The 17283-nt window shown below is 35.4% G+C and overlaps 1 protein-coding gene across 1 annotated transcript in view; it reads left to right on the top strand.

Moving 5' to 3' along the window:
* Positions 1-3783, top strand: part of LOC120471303 (protein unc-13 homolog A) — a 72725-nt gene extending 68942 nt beyond the window's left edge. Inside the window, exons 39-41 of the mRNA XM_089131596.1 lie at positions 129-221; positions 491-650; positions 1804-3783. Of these exons, the coding sequence (XP_088987722.1) occupies positions 129-221; positions 491-650; positions 1804-2092 (542 nt within the window). The 3' untranslated portion in view covers positions 2093-3783. The remainder of the gene's footprint in view (positions 1-128; positions 222-490; positions 651-1803) is intronic.
* Positions 3784-17283: the final 13500 nt, after the last annotated feature.

Below are 17283 nucleotides of genomic sequence, written 5' to 3' on the forward strand. Positions count from 1 at the left end.
GCTCTAGACCCTTCCAGAGCTGAGATATTGAGATATTTATAAGATAGTTCCCAAATGCATGATAATCCTGTAGGCTATTAAAACAGAAGCGACAGAAAACGTATTCATGCTCGACCTTTGACCCTCAGCCTCAGGAGTGGACGATGCAGTGGGGGAGGTGTCCATGACGGTGGAGATCTTCAGTGACCCGAACACGGGAGGACACAAAATCACAGTCAAAGGTGCTTTATATGCCTTTACATCTCTCTCTCTCTCCATCCGTGTCAGGATCACTTTAACACATCTTACACTCGCGGAAGCCCCAAAATTATACTCAAACATTTTTTTTTTTTTTTTTTTGCCCAGAAAGCTTAATTTAACCCATCGTGATCATTTGTTTCTTATTTTTAATGCATTTTTTGTTACTTTTAAATTTTATTTACCTTTAAATGACTAGATTTGATCAATAAATAATAAAGGCTGAGTTTAAGTGTGTGTGTGTGATTGACAGTGGTCTCAGCCAATGATCTTCGCTGGCAGACGCAGGGGATTTTCCGGCCCTTCGTGGAGGTCTACCTCATCGGCCCGTATCTCAGCGACAAGAAAAGGAAGTTCGCCACCAAATCCAAGAACAACAGCTGGTCCCCGAAGTTCAGCGAATCCTTCCAGTTGTAGGTTTCTAACACACACGGTCGCTCTTATACACTGACACTTTATATTGAAGCTCCAAAAATCAGCGTTTGCATGCCATGTGTTCAAGAGAACAAAAAATCGGAGCAAAATATCAGTAATAAAAATATAAGTTACGGCAAAAAAAGTTTATCCACCTCAAATTAGTTTTTTTTTTTTTAACGTTTTGTTAAAAATGTGGATGGAAATATAGCTATTGATTTATTCATGCATATTTACCTTTTTTAAAGTGTATCAATATATTTATATTTCTATGTTTTTAGTAATTTTTATTTATTATTTGATATCAAATATTTATTAGAAATGAATTCATCTGAGTAATTTTGGATGCTACTAATTGATTTTTAACTACAACAATAACAAAAAGAAATAAGTATAAAAATGTGTAAAACTAATACTATTAAAAAATGTTTTCTTTAATTTAAATAAATAACACATAATTCAGTTGAAATGGAATAAATTATAAATATTAGATGAAGAACTTGAAAATAAAAAAATTGGACAACTAAAATTACTATAAAAAGTGGAATAAAAATAAATTAAAGTTATATAGATGTATTAAAAAATATAAAAAAAACTTCTAAAAATGACTACAATTAAAATGGAAATAAATAATTATTAAAATATTAATATATACTGTATTAATATATTATTAATAATGAAAATAATACTGATTAAATTTTTTTTAAATAATAATATTTGTAAGTATAAAACTTTGTGAAACTGATACTATAAAAATTCATTTTCATTAATTGAAATAAATGCATAATTCAAATAATTGAAATGCAATAAAATAAAAATATTAAATGAAGAACTTAACTAAAGAAATAATTTGGACTAAAATTACAATAATGAAAAAAAGTAAGAATAAAGTTATATAGATATATTAAAAAATGAAAAATGTTGCAAAAGTACAACATAAATAGTCACTTCAGTTATTTTAAAATACGAGTATAAAAATAAAATGAAACTAATACTATCAAATGTTCATTATTTGCAATAAAAATGCATAATTGAATGAATTGAAATGCAATACAATACAACAATATATATATATATTAAATTTCTATAATTAAAATGAAAACGAAAGCATGTGGATCTGGCCTGTAATGGTGTATAAATGTGTGTGTGCAGTGTGCTGGGCAGCGAGCTGGGCCCCGAGGGCTACGAGCTGCAGGTGTGTGTGAAGGATTACTGCTTCGCGCGCGAGGACCGGACGGTGGGGCTGAGTGTGCTGCACCTGAAGGATCTGGCGTCGCGCAGCAGCGCCGCCTGCTGGCTGCCGCTCGGCACACGCGTGCACATGGACGAGACCGGCCTCACCGTGCTCAGGATCCTCTCGCAGAGGAACAACGACGAGGTCGCCAAAGAGTTCGTCAAGCTGAAGTCGGACCAGCGCTCGGCCGAGGAGGGCAGAAGCTAAAGCTAACGCTAACGCTACACGCCAGAAACTGTCCTGCAAAACACACGATCATGACCGGGGTTTGAAATTAACACACACTAACCCGCCAAATGCCACTGTGGCGGGAAACGCCGTCAAATCACGAGCTAATGTAGCCGGTTACTTATTATTATTATGTTTATTCACTAGTTTGTGTAAATTTAGCACAAATACTCGCGAGTCGTCATGATAACACTAAATGTGGCGTATTGATTGATTAATCAGATGACACTGAAAACAAAACTTGAATTGCACTGAATAATTACGCTGTTGTTTTCATATTTGTTTCATAATTAATTAATTTAGCAAACACAGTTAGTGCATTAACTGTCGTTTACTAACAATTAGCAATACATTTAGAAATAATGTCACAATGCAAAAAAAAAAAAAATTCTTTTTTTTTTTAGAGAAATGTTGGCTAGAAACTCAAAAGTAAAACATCTGGACACATTCGAGTAATTAAGATAACATTTATGTATGCAAGCAGAGTTTCAAATGAGTGTAAAAGATTCGATTTATTATATTTACTCGCTTTGCTGGGGAAGTTCATATAAGTCAAATATGCGCAGATTTAGCACAAATACTCCTCATGATATATTAAATACAACATATTGCAGAATCTGCTCATATCTGGCTTACTTGAACCCACACACACACTTTAGTTTGTATTAGAATGTATGAAATCAGAATTTTATACTGTGCATAAATATAAGCTGTGACGTTTTTAATCTGGTTCATTTCTTTCTTTTTTTATTTTGGGATAGTAGAAGTTCTGAATGTTAACATTTAGAAGCCAAACCGGCCGGTGAGTGAACAAGTTAATTTCAAACCCTGATCCACACACACACACACACACAAGGGGGCGTATCTGCACAGATCAAAGCAATCTGATAATTATGATGTCAACTTGGAACATGGACCTCATTAGCAGATCATCATTCGCTCAGTCATATTACGACATCCTCCGCTGAGAAGATTGGAGATTTAACTCTACACGCTTTGTTTTGCACTTGAAGGGCCGCGTTTCAGTTTCACGGACGGCCCTGATGTTCAGCACAATGGTTTACTGTCTCTGATTGGTTGTCAACGGATCCCCTTGACCAATCAGAGAGCGCCACCTGCGCTCACGTCACACGAGTGTGTGATGTTCACGGGCCAGATTGAGGTCTTACAGATGAAGTTATGTGTCTTGAAATGTGTTAGGGCTGCACGATTAATCGGAGTAAAACTGTAAATGTGATATGGCGTAGTGTGAGTATCAATATAAGCGATGTGTGTTTCAGAGTGAAGCGGCGCTGTGTTGATTTACACACTCATTTATTTTACGTGTTTTTGAAAACATTTTCCCAAACCGGCCGCCGATACAAAAGACGAGCTTTGAAGCCTCCTGTGCATCTCCTAAATCAAAGTTCCATGGTTTAATGTTTGAAAATGATGAAATTATGTCATAAATATTGTTTATAACAAATAAAAAAAATATTTATTTTTAATTAAAAAAACATTACAGTGAAATATTACAAGAATAATATTTATTATTTTTTTATTATATTTAATATTTTTATCTGGTAATAAAAGTCAAACTCTCATGGTAGCCTTTTAACATTTCAAAATAAACAAATTAAGACAAAATAAACAAAATATATATATATTATTAATATTAGTTTGGGAATACTACATTTATATATATATATATATATATATATAAATTCAATCATTATAATATTATTATTTTGGGAATACTAAATTTATATATATATATATATATATATATAATTAATATACATATATATATATATATATATATATATATATATATTATTAATATACATACATATATATATATATATATATATATATATATATATATATATTAAAATTCAATCATTATTATAATATTATTATTTTGGGAATACTAAATTTATATATATATATATATATATATATAATTTATATATATATATATATATATATATATAATTTATATACATATATATATATATATATATATATATTATTAATATACATATTAAAATTCAATTATTATTATAATATTATTATTTTGGGAATACTAATTTTTTTTTAGCAATATAGCAATATTTCCTTATTTTGTATTATATTTAACATTTTTATTTGGTAATAATTGTGCAATACGCTATATAAATAAATTTGACTATGCACATCATTTCAAAACAGCTTTACAGAAAATGTTGTTTAATATAAAAAATGATAAAAATAATTATTTTATAGTCTGAAAAATTGCACTTAAATTTTTTTCTCCAAAATTGTGCAGCCCTAAAACATCTCATTAACTGATTCTGACATCACGAAGTGAGCGCAGAAAACTATGATGTAATGTTGAGGTGATGTAATACCCCTCGCGATGATGTTCTGATCACATGCACACTCCCACAATGCATTGCGGCCTTGAGTTACCCACAAACCCCTTCCAGATCTCGGTGTCTTTTGCACTTTCTGCATGTCGAGTCCCGCTTTGGATGGTGTTTTCCACACGTCTGAGTCTTCAGCATGATGAAGATGAGCCTTAAACACACTGTGACTCCACTGCCGGTCAGACGCAGTGCATTATGGGGCTTTCGTTCGTTTCCTTGTTTGTTTGTGAGACTTCATGGCGAATCTTTTCTCGGAAATACTCCATAATAACCGAGGGGTTCATGTTTTTACAGGCGTTCGGATGATGGAGTCACGAGTCTGTCTATGATCGTTGTGAACGCTCTTTACTGTCGTCCGCTTCCGCTGAGACACGTCGAACACACACCTTTGACATTCAGGCCGACAGTATTACAAGACCTGAAATGTGTTTGTCTGGGCTGTGTCGTATCTGTAATGCTTGTTTCGTGAGTCTACTTCAATGATGCATAATTCTAGAGCAATATACTGGACTGGAACAGGAACGGATGCTTTAATAAAGGGATAATTCACCCAGAACTCATCGTAATTCTCTCCTAACTCACTGATCGAAGTGAGTTAGGAGAGAATTAACTAATTTTCCTCTCAGAAGTCAAATCAAAGACTTTAGATGCACAAAGAATTTCTATGAATGGGAGAAAGTGCAATGCGCAATATGGCGGAATAAGCCCCGCCTTCTAAATAAAAGAGCCAATCGCTGATTAGTAAAGTCGCAGCTCAGTTTGAGCACTTTTTGATGCTCAGATATTTATTTTGTTCCCAAATATGTTTGGAACGACACGATTTTCAGGTGAACTGTCCCTTTAAATGACTCATCCGTTCGAACTGCTCGGATGAACGTGGCTGGAATGAGCCAATCGGATCAGCTGTTATAGACTAAACCACAGTGCAATTAAGTGTCTTTGTAAAGTTAGTTGGTGGTTTCATTTAAACTGATTTAACACGTTTACACTGCAGAGTATTTGTATTCGCACTCGATACTTGCTGTACATACATGCTGTTAGAGGACCAATCGCTCGCTGTGATCCTTCATCACTCGTCTTTATACGAGTTCACGGGGTTATTGGGAATGATTAATCAGTTCACTACATTTTTTATTTATTTATGTTTGTATATGTATATATATATATATATTTATAAACACATATACAGAAATTTTTTATATATTATTAGTGCTGTCAAGACGATTAATCGCGATTAATCGCATCTAACAAGTTTGTAAATATATTACATATGCGTGTATATATATATACACACAAACTTATGTATATATATATTATATATTCACAGACTTTTGTAAGATTATTCGAATTAACAGCTCTAATTTAATATATATATATATATGTATATGTGGGATTAATCGACTTGATGACACCAATATTAATATATATATGTGATTAATCGTGAATAATCGACTTGACAGCACTAATATATAGATATATATGCGATTAATCACTTATTAATTCGTGCTAAATTGATTAATCATGATTAATCGCATATAATCTATATATTAGTGCCGCCAAGTCGAGTAATCGCAGCTAAAATACGTTTGTAAATATATAATATATTCATATAAAAAATTAAAAATGTAAGTTTGTCTTTAAAAGTTTTTTGCACATCTGAAAACGTTATTTTACTATAATTTATATAGTTTTTGTTAATATTTTTATGTCTATAAAGTTTAAGTTTTGATTATTTTTGTTTAATTTAAACTAAACGAAAATGAGAAACGTTGCCTTGGCAACTAGCTTTTTTGTAATTCAATTTAATTTCGAATAATGAAAATGTCTTCTGGCATTAGTTGACGATAATAACCCTTGTTTATGTTGACCATTTGTTGTTGACTTTAGCGTGTTGTATGTAGAGAATGCGATTTCTTTCTCAAACGAGCTTTAAAATCACTGATTTCCTGTGAAACCAAACGCAGCGCAGACATTGAATGTTGATTCACGCGAGCCTTGACGTTAGAAAGATGGTCGACGTGATTTAAAACGCCACACACACACACACGCTGAAGCACAAACGGGCATGAAGAGACTCATATGCATGCATGCATGCCCGCAGACGCTGTGAATAAAACCAAGTGCATGATGGGAAACCCAGTAAATCATTCCAGCACGCGTCTCAATGTTCCCCTGCCACAAACTGACCGACCCAATCGACTTTCCTCGTTCACTGTTCGTTTTTCAAAAGAAGAGCTTGTGAATAATGTCTCTGATGTCTTGGCATGAGTGGGTGTTTTTATACCGGGATGTTTCTAATTTTAGTTTTTAACCATTTTGATTGTTCTTAATGAGGATGATAGTGGATTATTGCAGCATTTGCTTCCTATTAAAACAATAATGATCAACTGACTGTGTGTTTCTTATTAAAAACCTGCATCGATGGAGAAGCAAGGTTTACTTAATGACTTTGTAATAAACTTAAGGACAAAAATGTATGTAAAGTGTCCAAGTCAACATCAAAAAATTGTGTTTGGGTCATTAATGTGAAAAGGTTTGAGTCTTTTTTTTTTTTTTAAATGTAAGTGAAAAAGAAAATTGGCAATAAATAGTTAAATTTAAGAACGCTTGTCCTTTCATTTTTTATTTGTCAGTGTTTTCCACATTAAAACCTTAAACGTTGTGAGATAAATGCTTCCAAGGTCAAAGGTCATCATAGGGTGATTTTCCCCCATCATACTGAAGAAGTTAATTTCAATAGATTTTTTTTAATGTGGTTCATTTTAACAGTGATATTAAATATTGTTTAATGTTAGTGTGAAAATTTTTTTTGAATTGTTTGATGTAATTATTAATTATAATCTTAACAGAATAGCTTAATTTGCTTAATGAATCCCAAAATAAAATAATAGCAATCTAATAATAAACTCCAGATATATTATTTTTTTAAAGAATGAACCATTTAACAAACGTTTTTTTATTTAATTACGCGTTTACACCAGTTTCATGTTTTGGCCCTTTTGGCCTTCCATACTGGGCATCTGCATTCTCCATTGTGTTGTGCGTCAAGTTCAAGTGTTTCTCATAGCGGAAATCGATGCGTACGGCTGTCTGCATCAAGCTAGCTGTTTTAGTCGATAAATTTAAAAATTGATTTTTTTTCTTATACGAACGCATCGTTAACCTTCCTAACTTGAAAATAAAGCAAAATTAAATATTTTGGGGAATACAAAATGTTTTTAACTGCTACCTATTTAACCCATTCAGACCCTGTGCCCATTACAATGGACATCACATGTCAGCCCCCTTTTTTAACTTCTGGAGCATTTCACCTAGTTTAAAGCCTGCAGTCCATGAGATTGGACGTTTGTCATCCAATCAAATGCCAGTAAAGCTCTGCATTTTACATTTTGTATATATTTTTGCCAGTATTTCATAGTTAGTATGTAAAATAGAAAGATTGAACTTATTAAAGTTAAAAATCGACTGTAGAATTGCACATTTTAAATCAGGATTTTTTTTAATTTGTCTGTCCATTAGATGCTCTTTTATGATGGATAGATGCACTTTTATGTTGGACATATGTACTTTTATGATGGACAGATGAACTTTTATGATGACAGATGCACTTTTATGATGATAGATGCACTTTTATGATGGATAGATGCTCTTTTATGATGACAGATGCACTTTTATGATGGACAGATGCACTTTTATGATGGATAGATGCACTTTTATGATGGACAGATGAACTTTTATGATGGACAGATGCACTTTTATGATGATAGATGCACTTTTATGATGGATAGATGCACTTTTATGATGACAGATGCACTTTTATGATGATAGATGCACTTTTATGATGGATAGATGCTCTTTTATGATGACAGATGCACTTTTATGATGATAGATGCACTTTTATGATGGACAGATGCACTTTTATGATGATAGATGCACTTTTATGATGGATAGATGCTCTTTTATGATGACAGATGCACTTTTATGATGATAGATGCACTTTTATGATGGATAGATGCTCTTTTATGATGACAGATGCACTTTTATGATGGACAGATGCACTTTTATGATGGATAGATGCACTTTTATGATGGACAGATGAACTTTTATGATGACAGATGCACTTTTATGATGATAGATGCACTTTTATGATGGATAGATGCTCTTTTATGATGACAGATGCACTTTTATGATGGACAGATGCACTTTTATGATGATAGATGCACTTTTATGATGGATAGATGCTCTTTTATGATGGACAGATGCACTTTTATGATGGATAGATGCACTTTTATGATGATAGATGCACTTTTATGATGGACAGATGAACTTTTATGATGGACAGATGCACTTTTATGATGGACAGATGCTCTTTTATGATGGAGAGATGCACTTTTATGATGGACAGATGCACTTTTATGATGACAGATGCACTTTTATGATGGACAGATACACTTTTATGATGGATAGATGCACTTTTATGATGGATAGATGCACTTTTATGATGGACAGATGCACTTTTATGATGGACAGATGCACTTTTATGATGGATAGATGCTCTTTTATGATGGATAGATGCACTTTTATGATGGACAGATACACTTTTATGATGGACAGATGCACTTTTATGATGGACAGATGCACTTTTATGATGGATAGATGCTCTTTTATGATGACAGATGCACTTTTATGATGGATAGATGCACTTTTATGATGGACAGGTGCACTTTTATGATGGACAGGTGCACTTTTATGATGGACAGATGCACTTTTATGATGGATAGATGCACTTTTATGATGGACAGATGCACTTTTATGATGGATAGATGCACTTTTATGATGGATAGATGCACTTTTATGATGGATAGATGCACTTTTATGATGGATAGATGCACTTTTATGATGGATAGATGCTCTTTTATGATGGATAGATGCACTTTTATGATGGATAGATGCACTTTTATGATGACAGATGCACTTTTATGATGGATAGATGCACTTTTATGATGACAGATGCACTTTTATGATGGATAGATGCTCTTTTATGATGGATAGATGCACTTTTATGATGGATAGATGCACTTTTATGATGACAGATGCACTTTTATGATGGATAGATGCACTTTTATGATGACAGATGCACTTTTATGATGGATAGATGCTCTTTTATGATGGACAGATGCACTTTTATGATGGACAGATGCACTTTTATGATGGATAGATGCACTTTTATGATGACAGATGCACTTTTATGATGGATAGATGCACTTTTATGATGGACAGGTGCACTTTTATGATGGACAGGTGCACTTTTATGATGATAGATGCACTTTTATGATGGACAGATGCACTTTTATGATGGAGAGATGCACTTTTATGACGACAGATGCACTTTTATGATGGACAGATGCACTTTTATGATGGATAGATGCTCTTTTATGATGGATAGATGCACTTTTATGATGGATAGATGCACTTTTATGATGGATAGATGCTCTTTTATGATGGATAGATGCACTTTTATGATGGATAGATGCTCTTTTATGATGGATAGATGCACTTTTATGATGGATAGATGCACTTTTATGATGACAGATGCACTTTTATGATGGATAGATGCACTTTTATGATGACAGATGCACTTTTATGATGGATAGATGCTCTTTTATGATGGATAGATGCACTTTTATGATGGATAGATGCACTTTTATGATGACAGATGCACTTTTATGATGGATAGATGCACTTTTATGATGACAGATGCACTTTTATGATGGATAGATGCTCTTTTATGATGGACAGATGCACTTTTATGATGGACAGATGCACTTTTATGATGGATAGATGCACTTTTATGATGACAGATGCACTTTTATGATGGATAGATGCACTTTTATGATGGACAGGTGCACTTTTATGATGGACAGGTGCACTTTTATGATGATAGATGCACTTTTATGATGGACAGATGCACTTTTATGATGGACAGATGCACTTTTATGATGGATAGATGCACTTTTATGATGACAGATGCACTTTTATGATGGATAGATGCACTTTTATGATGGATAGATGCACTTTTATGATGGACAGATGCACTTTTATGATGGATAGATGCACTTTTATGATGGACAGATGCACTTTTATGATGGATAGATGCTCTTTTATGATGGACAGATGCACTTTTATGATGACAGATGCACTTTTATGATGGATAGATGCACTTTTATGATGGATAGATGCACTTTTATGATGATAGATGCACTTTTATGATGACAGATGCACTTTTATGATGGATAGATGCACTTTTATGATGGATAGATGCACTTTTATGATGGACAGATGCACTTTTATGATGGATAGATGCACTTTTATGATGGACAGATGCACTTTTATGATGACAGATGCACTTTTATGATGGACAGATGCACTTTTATGATGGACAGATGCACTTTTATGATGGACAGATGCACTTTTATGATGACAGATGCACTTTTATGATGGACAGATGCACTTTTATGATGACAGATGCTCTTTTATGATGGATAGATGCACTTTTATGATGACAGATGCATTTTAATGATGGATAGATGCACTTTTATGATGGAGAGATGCACTTTTATGATGACAGATGCTCTTTTATGATGGATAGATGCACTTTTATGATGGACAGATGCTCTTTTATGATGGATAGATGCACTTTTATGATGACAGATGCACTTTTATGATGGATAGATGCACTTTTATGATGGAGAGATGCACTTTTATGACGACAGATGCACTTTTATGATGGACAGATGCACTTTTATGACGACAGATGCACTTTTATGATGGATAAATGCACTTTTATGATGGACAGATGCACTTTTATGATGGATAGATGCACTTTTATGATGGACAGATGCACTTTTATGATGGATAGATGCACTTTTATGATGACAGATGCACTTTTATGATGGATAGATGCACTTTTATGATGGATAGATGCACTTTTATGATGGACAGATGCACTTTTATGATGGACAGATGCACTTTTATGATGGACAGATGCACTTTTATGATGACAGATGCATTTTAATGATGGATAGATGCACTTTTATGATGGAGAGATGCACTTTTATGATGACAGATGCACTTTTATGATGGATAAATGCACTTTTATGATGGACAGATGCTCTTTTATGATGGATAGATGCACTTTTATGATGGACAGATGCTCTTTTATGATGGATAGATGCACTTTTATGATGACAGATGCACTTTTATGATGGATAGATGCACTTTTATGATGGAGAGATGCACTTTTATGACGACAGATGCACTTTTATGATGGACAGATGCACTTTTATGACGACAGATGCACTTTTATGATGGATAAATGCACTTTTATGATGGACAGATGCACTTTTATGATGGATAGATGCACTTTTATGATGGACAGATGCACTTTTATGATGGATAGATGCACTTTTATGATGACAGATGCACTTTTATGATGGATAGATGCACTTTTATGATGGATAGATGCACTTTTATGATGGACAGATGCACTTTTATGATGGACAGATGCACTTTTATGATGGACAGATGCACTTTTATGATGGATAGATGCACTTTTATGATGGACAGATGCACTTTTATGATGGACAGATACACTTTTATGATGGACAGATGCACTTTTATGATGGATAGATGCTCTTTTATGATGGATAGATGCTCTTTTATGATGACAGATGCACTTTTATGATGGATAGATGCACTTTTATGATGGACAGATGCACTTTTATGATGGATAGATGCTCTTTTATGATGGATAGATGCACTTTTATGATGGATAGATGCACTTTTATGATGGACAGGTGCACTTTTATGATGGACAGGTGCACTTTTATGATGACAGATGCACTTTTATGATGGATAGATGCACTTTTATGATGACAGATGCACTTTTATGATGGATAGATGCTCTTTTATGATGGACAGATGCACTTTTATGATGGACAGATGCACTTTTATGATGGATAGATGCACTTTTATGATGGACAGATGCACTTTTATGATGGATAGATGCACTTTTATGATGACAGATGCACTTTTATGATGGATAGATGCACTTTTATGATGGACAGGTGCACTTTTATGATGGACAGGTGCACTTTTATGATGATAGATGCACTTTTATGATGGACAGATGCACTTTTATGATGGACAGATGCACTTTTATGATGGATAGATGCACTTTTATGATGACAGATGCACTTTTATGATGGATAGATGCACTTTTATGATGGATAGATGCACTTTTATGATGGACAGATGCACTTTTATGATGGATAGATGCACTTTTATGATGGACAGATGCACTTTTATGATGGATAGATGCTCTTTTATGATGGACAGATGCACTTTTATGATGACAGATGCACTTTTATGATGGATAGATGCACTTTTATGATGGATAGATGCACTTTTATGATGATAGATGCACTTTTATGATGACAGATGCACTTTTATGATGGATAGATGCACTTTTATGATGGATAGATGCACTTTTATGATGGACAGATGCACTTTTATGATGGATAGATGCACTTTTATGATGGACAGATGCACTTTTATGATGACAGATGCACTTTTATGATGGACAGATGCACTTTTATGATGGACAGATGCACTTTTATGATGGACAGATGCACTTTTATGATGACAGATGCACTTTTATGATGGACAGATGCACTTTTATGATGACAGATGCTCTTTTATGATGGATAGATGCACTTTTATGATGACAGATGCATTTTAATGATGGATAGATGCACTTTTATGATGGAGAGATGCACTTTTATGATGACAGATGCACTTTTATGATGGATAAATGCACTTTTATGATGGACAGATGCACTTTTATGATGGATAGATGCACTTTTATGATGGATAAATGCACTTTTATGATGGACAGATGCACTTTTATGATGGATAGATGCACTTTTATGATGGACAGATGCACTTTTATGATGGATAGATGCACATTTATGATGACAGATGCACTTTTATGATGGATAGATGCACTTTTATGATGGAGAGATGCACTTTTATGACGACAGATGCACTTTTATGATGGACAGATGCACTTTTATGATGACAGATGCACTTTTATGATGGACAAATGCACTTTTATGATGGATAGATGCACTTTTATGATGGACAGATGCACTTTTATGATGGATAGATGCACTTTTATGATGACAGATGCACTTTTATGATGGATAGATGCACTTTTATGATGGATAGATGCTCTTTTATGATGGACAGATGCACTTTTATGATGGACAGATGCACTTTTATGATGGATAGATGCACTTTTATCATGGATAGATGCACTTTTATGATGGATAGATGCACTTTTATGATGGATAGATGTACTTTTATCATGGATGGATGCACTTTTATTGACTTTCAAAACAGAAAAAAACATTTATAGCCAATATAAAGCTTGGAAGGGCCAGGACATTGTTTAATATCACTTGCCATTAAACATGCTGCAATTGGCCATCCGGCCTGCAATCTATTGAATGGGGTTTCAGGTAGTATATTTGATAGACATTTTAACTAAAGTTCCTGTCGTGATAAAAACTATTTTACTGCACTCAGCAGGCCCCCCGGGGTCCGTAGCACCAAGCGCCGTCCAAAAATTCAACCGTCCGCGAACCCACTATTTTTATAATGGCATAAATGCTACGTGGGATCTCAATATCTCAGCTCTGGAAGGGTCTAGAGCCTCCATTTTTGCACTCAGGTCTAAGTCTCATGGCCCTCTATCAGAATCCAAAGTTTTGAGAAGATTGGAGAAACCTAATCCCCCCCCCCCCCAAAAAAAAAAATTAAAACGAAAGGGGTACCACTGTGGTTTTTTTTTTGGGGGGTCGAAATTTTGAGTTTCTATGATCTTATTGAAACTCTGGATTCTGAGAGAGGGCCATGAGACTTAAACCTGAGTGCAAAAATGGAGGCTCTAGACCCTTCCAGAGCTGAGATATCGAAACTCAAACTTTCGACCCGAAAAAAAAACGACAGTGTTACCCCTTACGTTTTTTTTTCGTTTTCGGGCAAAAAATCAAGTTTCTCCAATCTTCTCAAAACTCTGGATTATGATAGAGGGCCGCGAGACTTTGACCCGAGCGCAAAAATGGAGGCTCTAGACCCTTCCAGAGCTGAGATATCGAAACTCAAAATTTCGACCCGAAAAAAAAACGACAGTGTTACCCCTTACGTTTTTTTCCGTTTTTGGGCTTAAAATCAAGTTTCTCCAATCTTCTCAAAACTCTGGATTATGATAGAGGGCCGCGAGACTTTGACCCGAGCGCAAAAATGGAGGCTCTAGACCCTTCCAGAGCTGAGATATCGAAACTCAAAATTTCGACCCGAAAAAAAACGACAGTGTTACCCCTTACGTTTTTTTCCGTTTTCGGGCGAAAAATCAAGTTTCTCCAATCTTCTCAAAACTCTGGATTATGATAGAGGGCCGCGAGACTTTGACCCGAGCGCAAAAATGGAGGCTCTAGACCCTTCTAGAGCTGAGATATCGAAACTCAAATTTTCGACCCGAAAAAAAAACGACAGTGTTACCCCTTACGTTTTTTTCCGTTTTTGGGCGAAAAATCAAGTTTCTCCAATCTTCTCAAAACTCTGGATTATGATAGAGGGCCGCGAGACTTTGACCCGAGCGCAAAAATGGAGGCTCTAGACCCTTCTAGAGCTGAGATATCGAAACTCAAATTTTCGACCCGAAAAAAAAACGACAGTGTTACCCCTTACGTTTTTTTCCGTTTTCGGGCTAAAAATCAAGTTTCTCCAATCTTCTCAAAACTCTGGATTATGATAGAGGGCCGCGAGACTTTGACCCGAGCGAAAAAATGGAGGCTCTAAACCCTTCCAGAGCTGAGATATCGAAACTCAAAATTTCGACCCGAAAAAAAAACGACAGTGTTACCCCTTACGTTTTTTTTCGTTTTCGGGCGAAAAATCAAGTTTCTCCAATCTTCTCAAAACTCTGGATTATGATAGAGGGCCGCGAGACTTTGACCCGAGCGCAAAAATGGAGGCTCTAGACCCTTCCAGAGCTGAGATATCGAAACTCAAAATTTCGACCCGAAAAAAAAACGACAGTGTTACCCCTTACGTTTTTTTCCGTTTTCGGGCTAAAAATCAAGTTTCTCCAATCTTCTCAAAACTCTGGATTATGATAGAGGGCCGCGAGACTTTGACCCGAGCGCAAAAATGGAGGCTCTAGACCCTTCCAGAGCTGAGATATCGAAACTCAAAATTTCGACCCGAAAAAAAAACGACAGTGTTACCCCTTACGTTTTTTTCCGTTTTTGGGCTTAAAATCAAGTTTCTCCAATCTTCTCAAAACTCTGGATTATGATAGAGGGCCGCGAGACTTTGACCCGAGCGCAAAAATGGAGGCTCTAGACCCTTCCAGAGCTGAGATATCGAAACTCAAATTTTCGACCCGAAAAAAAACGACAGTGTTACCCCTTACGTTTTTTTCCGTTTTTGGGCGAAAAATCAAGTTTCTCCAATCTTCTCAAAACTCTGGATTATGATAGAGGGCCGCGAGACTTTGACCCGAGCGCAAAAATGGAGGCTCTAGACCCTTCTAGAGCTGAGATATCGAAACTCAAATTTTCGACCCGAAAAAAAAACGACAGTGTTACCCCTTACGTTTTTTTCCGTTTTTGGGCTTAAAATCAAGTTTCTCCAATCTTCTCAAAACTCTGGATTATGATAGAGGGCCGCGAGACTTTGACCCGAGCGCAAAAATGGAGGCTCTAGACCCTTCCAGAGCTGAGATATCGAAACTCAAAATTTCGACCCGAAAAAAAACGACAGTGTTACCCCTTACGTTTTTTTCCGTTTTTGGGCGAAAAATCAAGTTTCTCCAATCTTCTCAAAACTCTGGATTATGATAGAGGGCCGCGAGACTTTGACCCGAGCGCAAAAATGGAGGCTCTAGACCCTTCCAGAGCTGAGATATCGAAACTCAAAATTTCGACCCGAAAAAAAAACCACAGTGTTACCCCTTACGTTTTTTTCCGTTTTTGGGCTTAAAATGAAGTTTCTCCAATCTTCTCAAAACTCTGGATTATGATAGAGGGCCGCGAGACTTTGACCCGAGCGCAAAAATGGAGGCTCTAGACCCTTCCAGAGCTGAGATATCGAAACTCAAAATTTCGACCCGAAAAAAAACGACAGTGTTACCCCTTACGTTTTTTTCCGTTTTCGGGCGAAAAATCAAGTTTCTCCAATCTTCTCAAAACTCTGGATTATGATAGAGGGCCGCGAGACTTTGACCCGAGCGCAAAAATGGAGGCTCTAGACCCTTCTAGAGCTGAGATATCGAAACTCAAATTTTCGACCCGAAAAAAAAACGACAGTGTTACCCCTTACGTTTTTTTCCGTTTTTGGGCGAAAAATCAAGTTTCTCCAATCTTCTCAAAACTCTGGATTATGATAGAGGGCCGCGAGACTTTGACCCGAGCGCAAAAATGGAGGCTCTAGACCCTTCCAGAGCTGAGATATCGAAACTCAAATTTTCTACCCGAAAAAAAAACGACAGTGTTACCCCTTACGTTTTTTTTCGTTTTTGGGTGAAAAATCAAGTTTCTCCAATCTTCTCAAAACTCTGGATTATGATAGAGGGCCGCGAGACTTTGACCCGAGCGCAAAAATGGAGGCTCTAGACCATTCCAGAGCTGAGATATCGAAACTCAAAATTTCGACCCG

Source organism: Pimephales promelas, chromosome 5 (genome assembly GCF_988280905.1).
Source record: "Pimephales promelas chromosome 5, fPimPro1.hap1.1, whole genome shotgun sequence".
Lineage (NCBI taxonomy): Eukaryota > Metazoa > Chordata > Actinopteri > Cypriniformes > Leuciscidae > Pimephales > Pimephales promelas.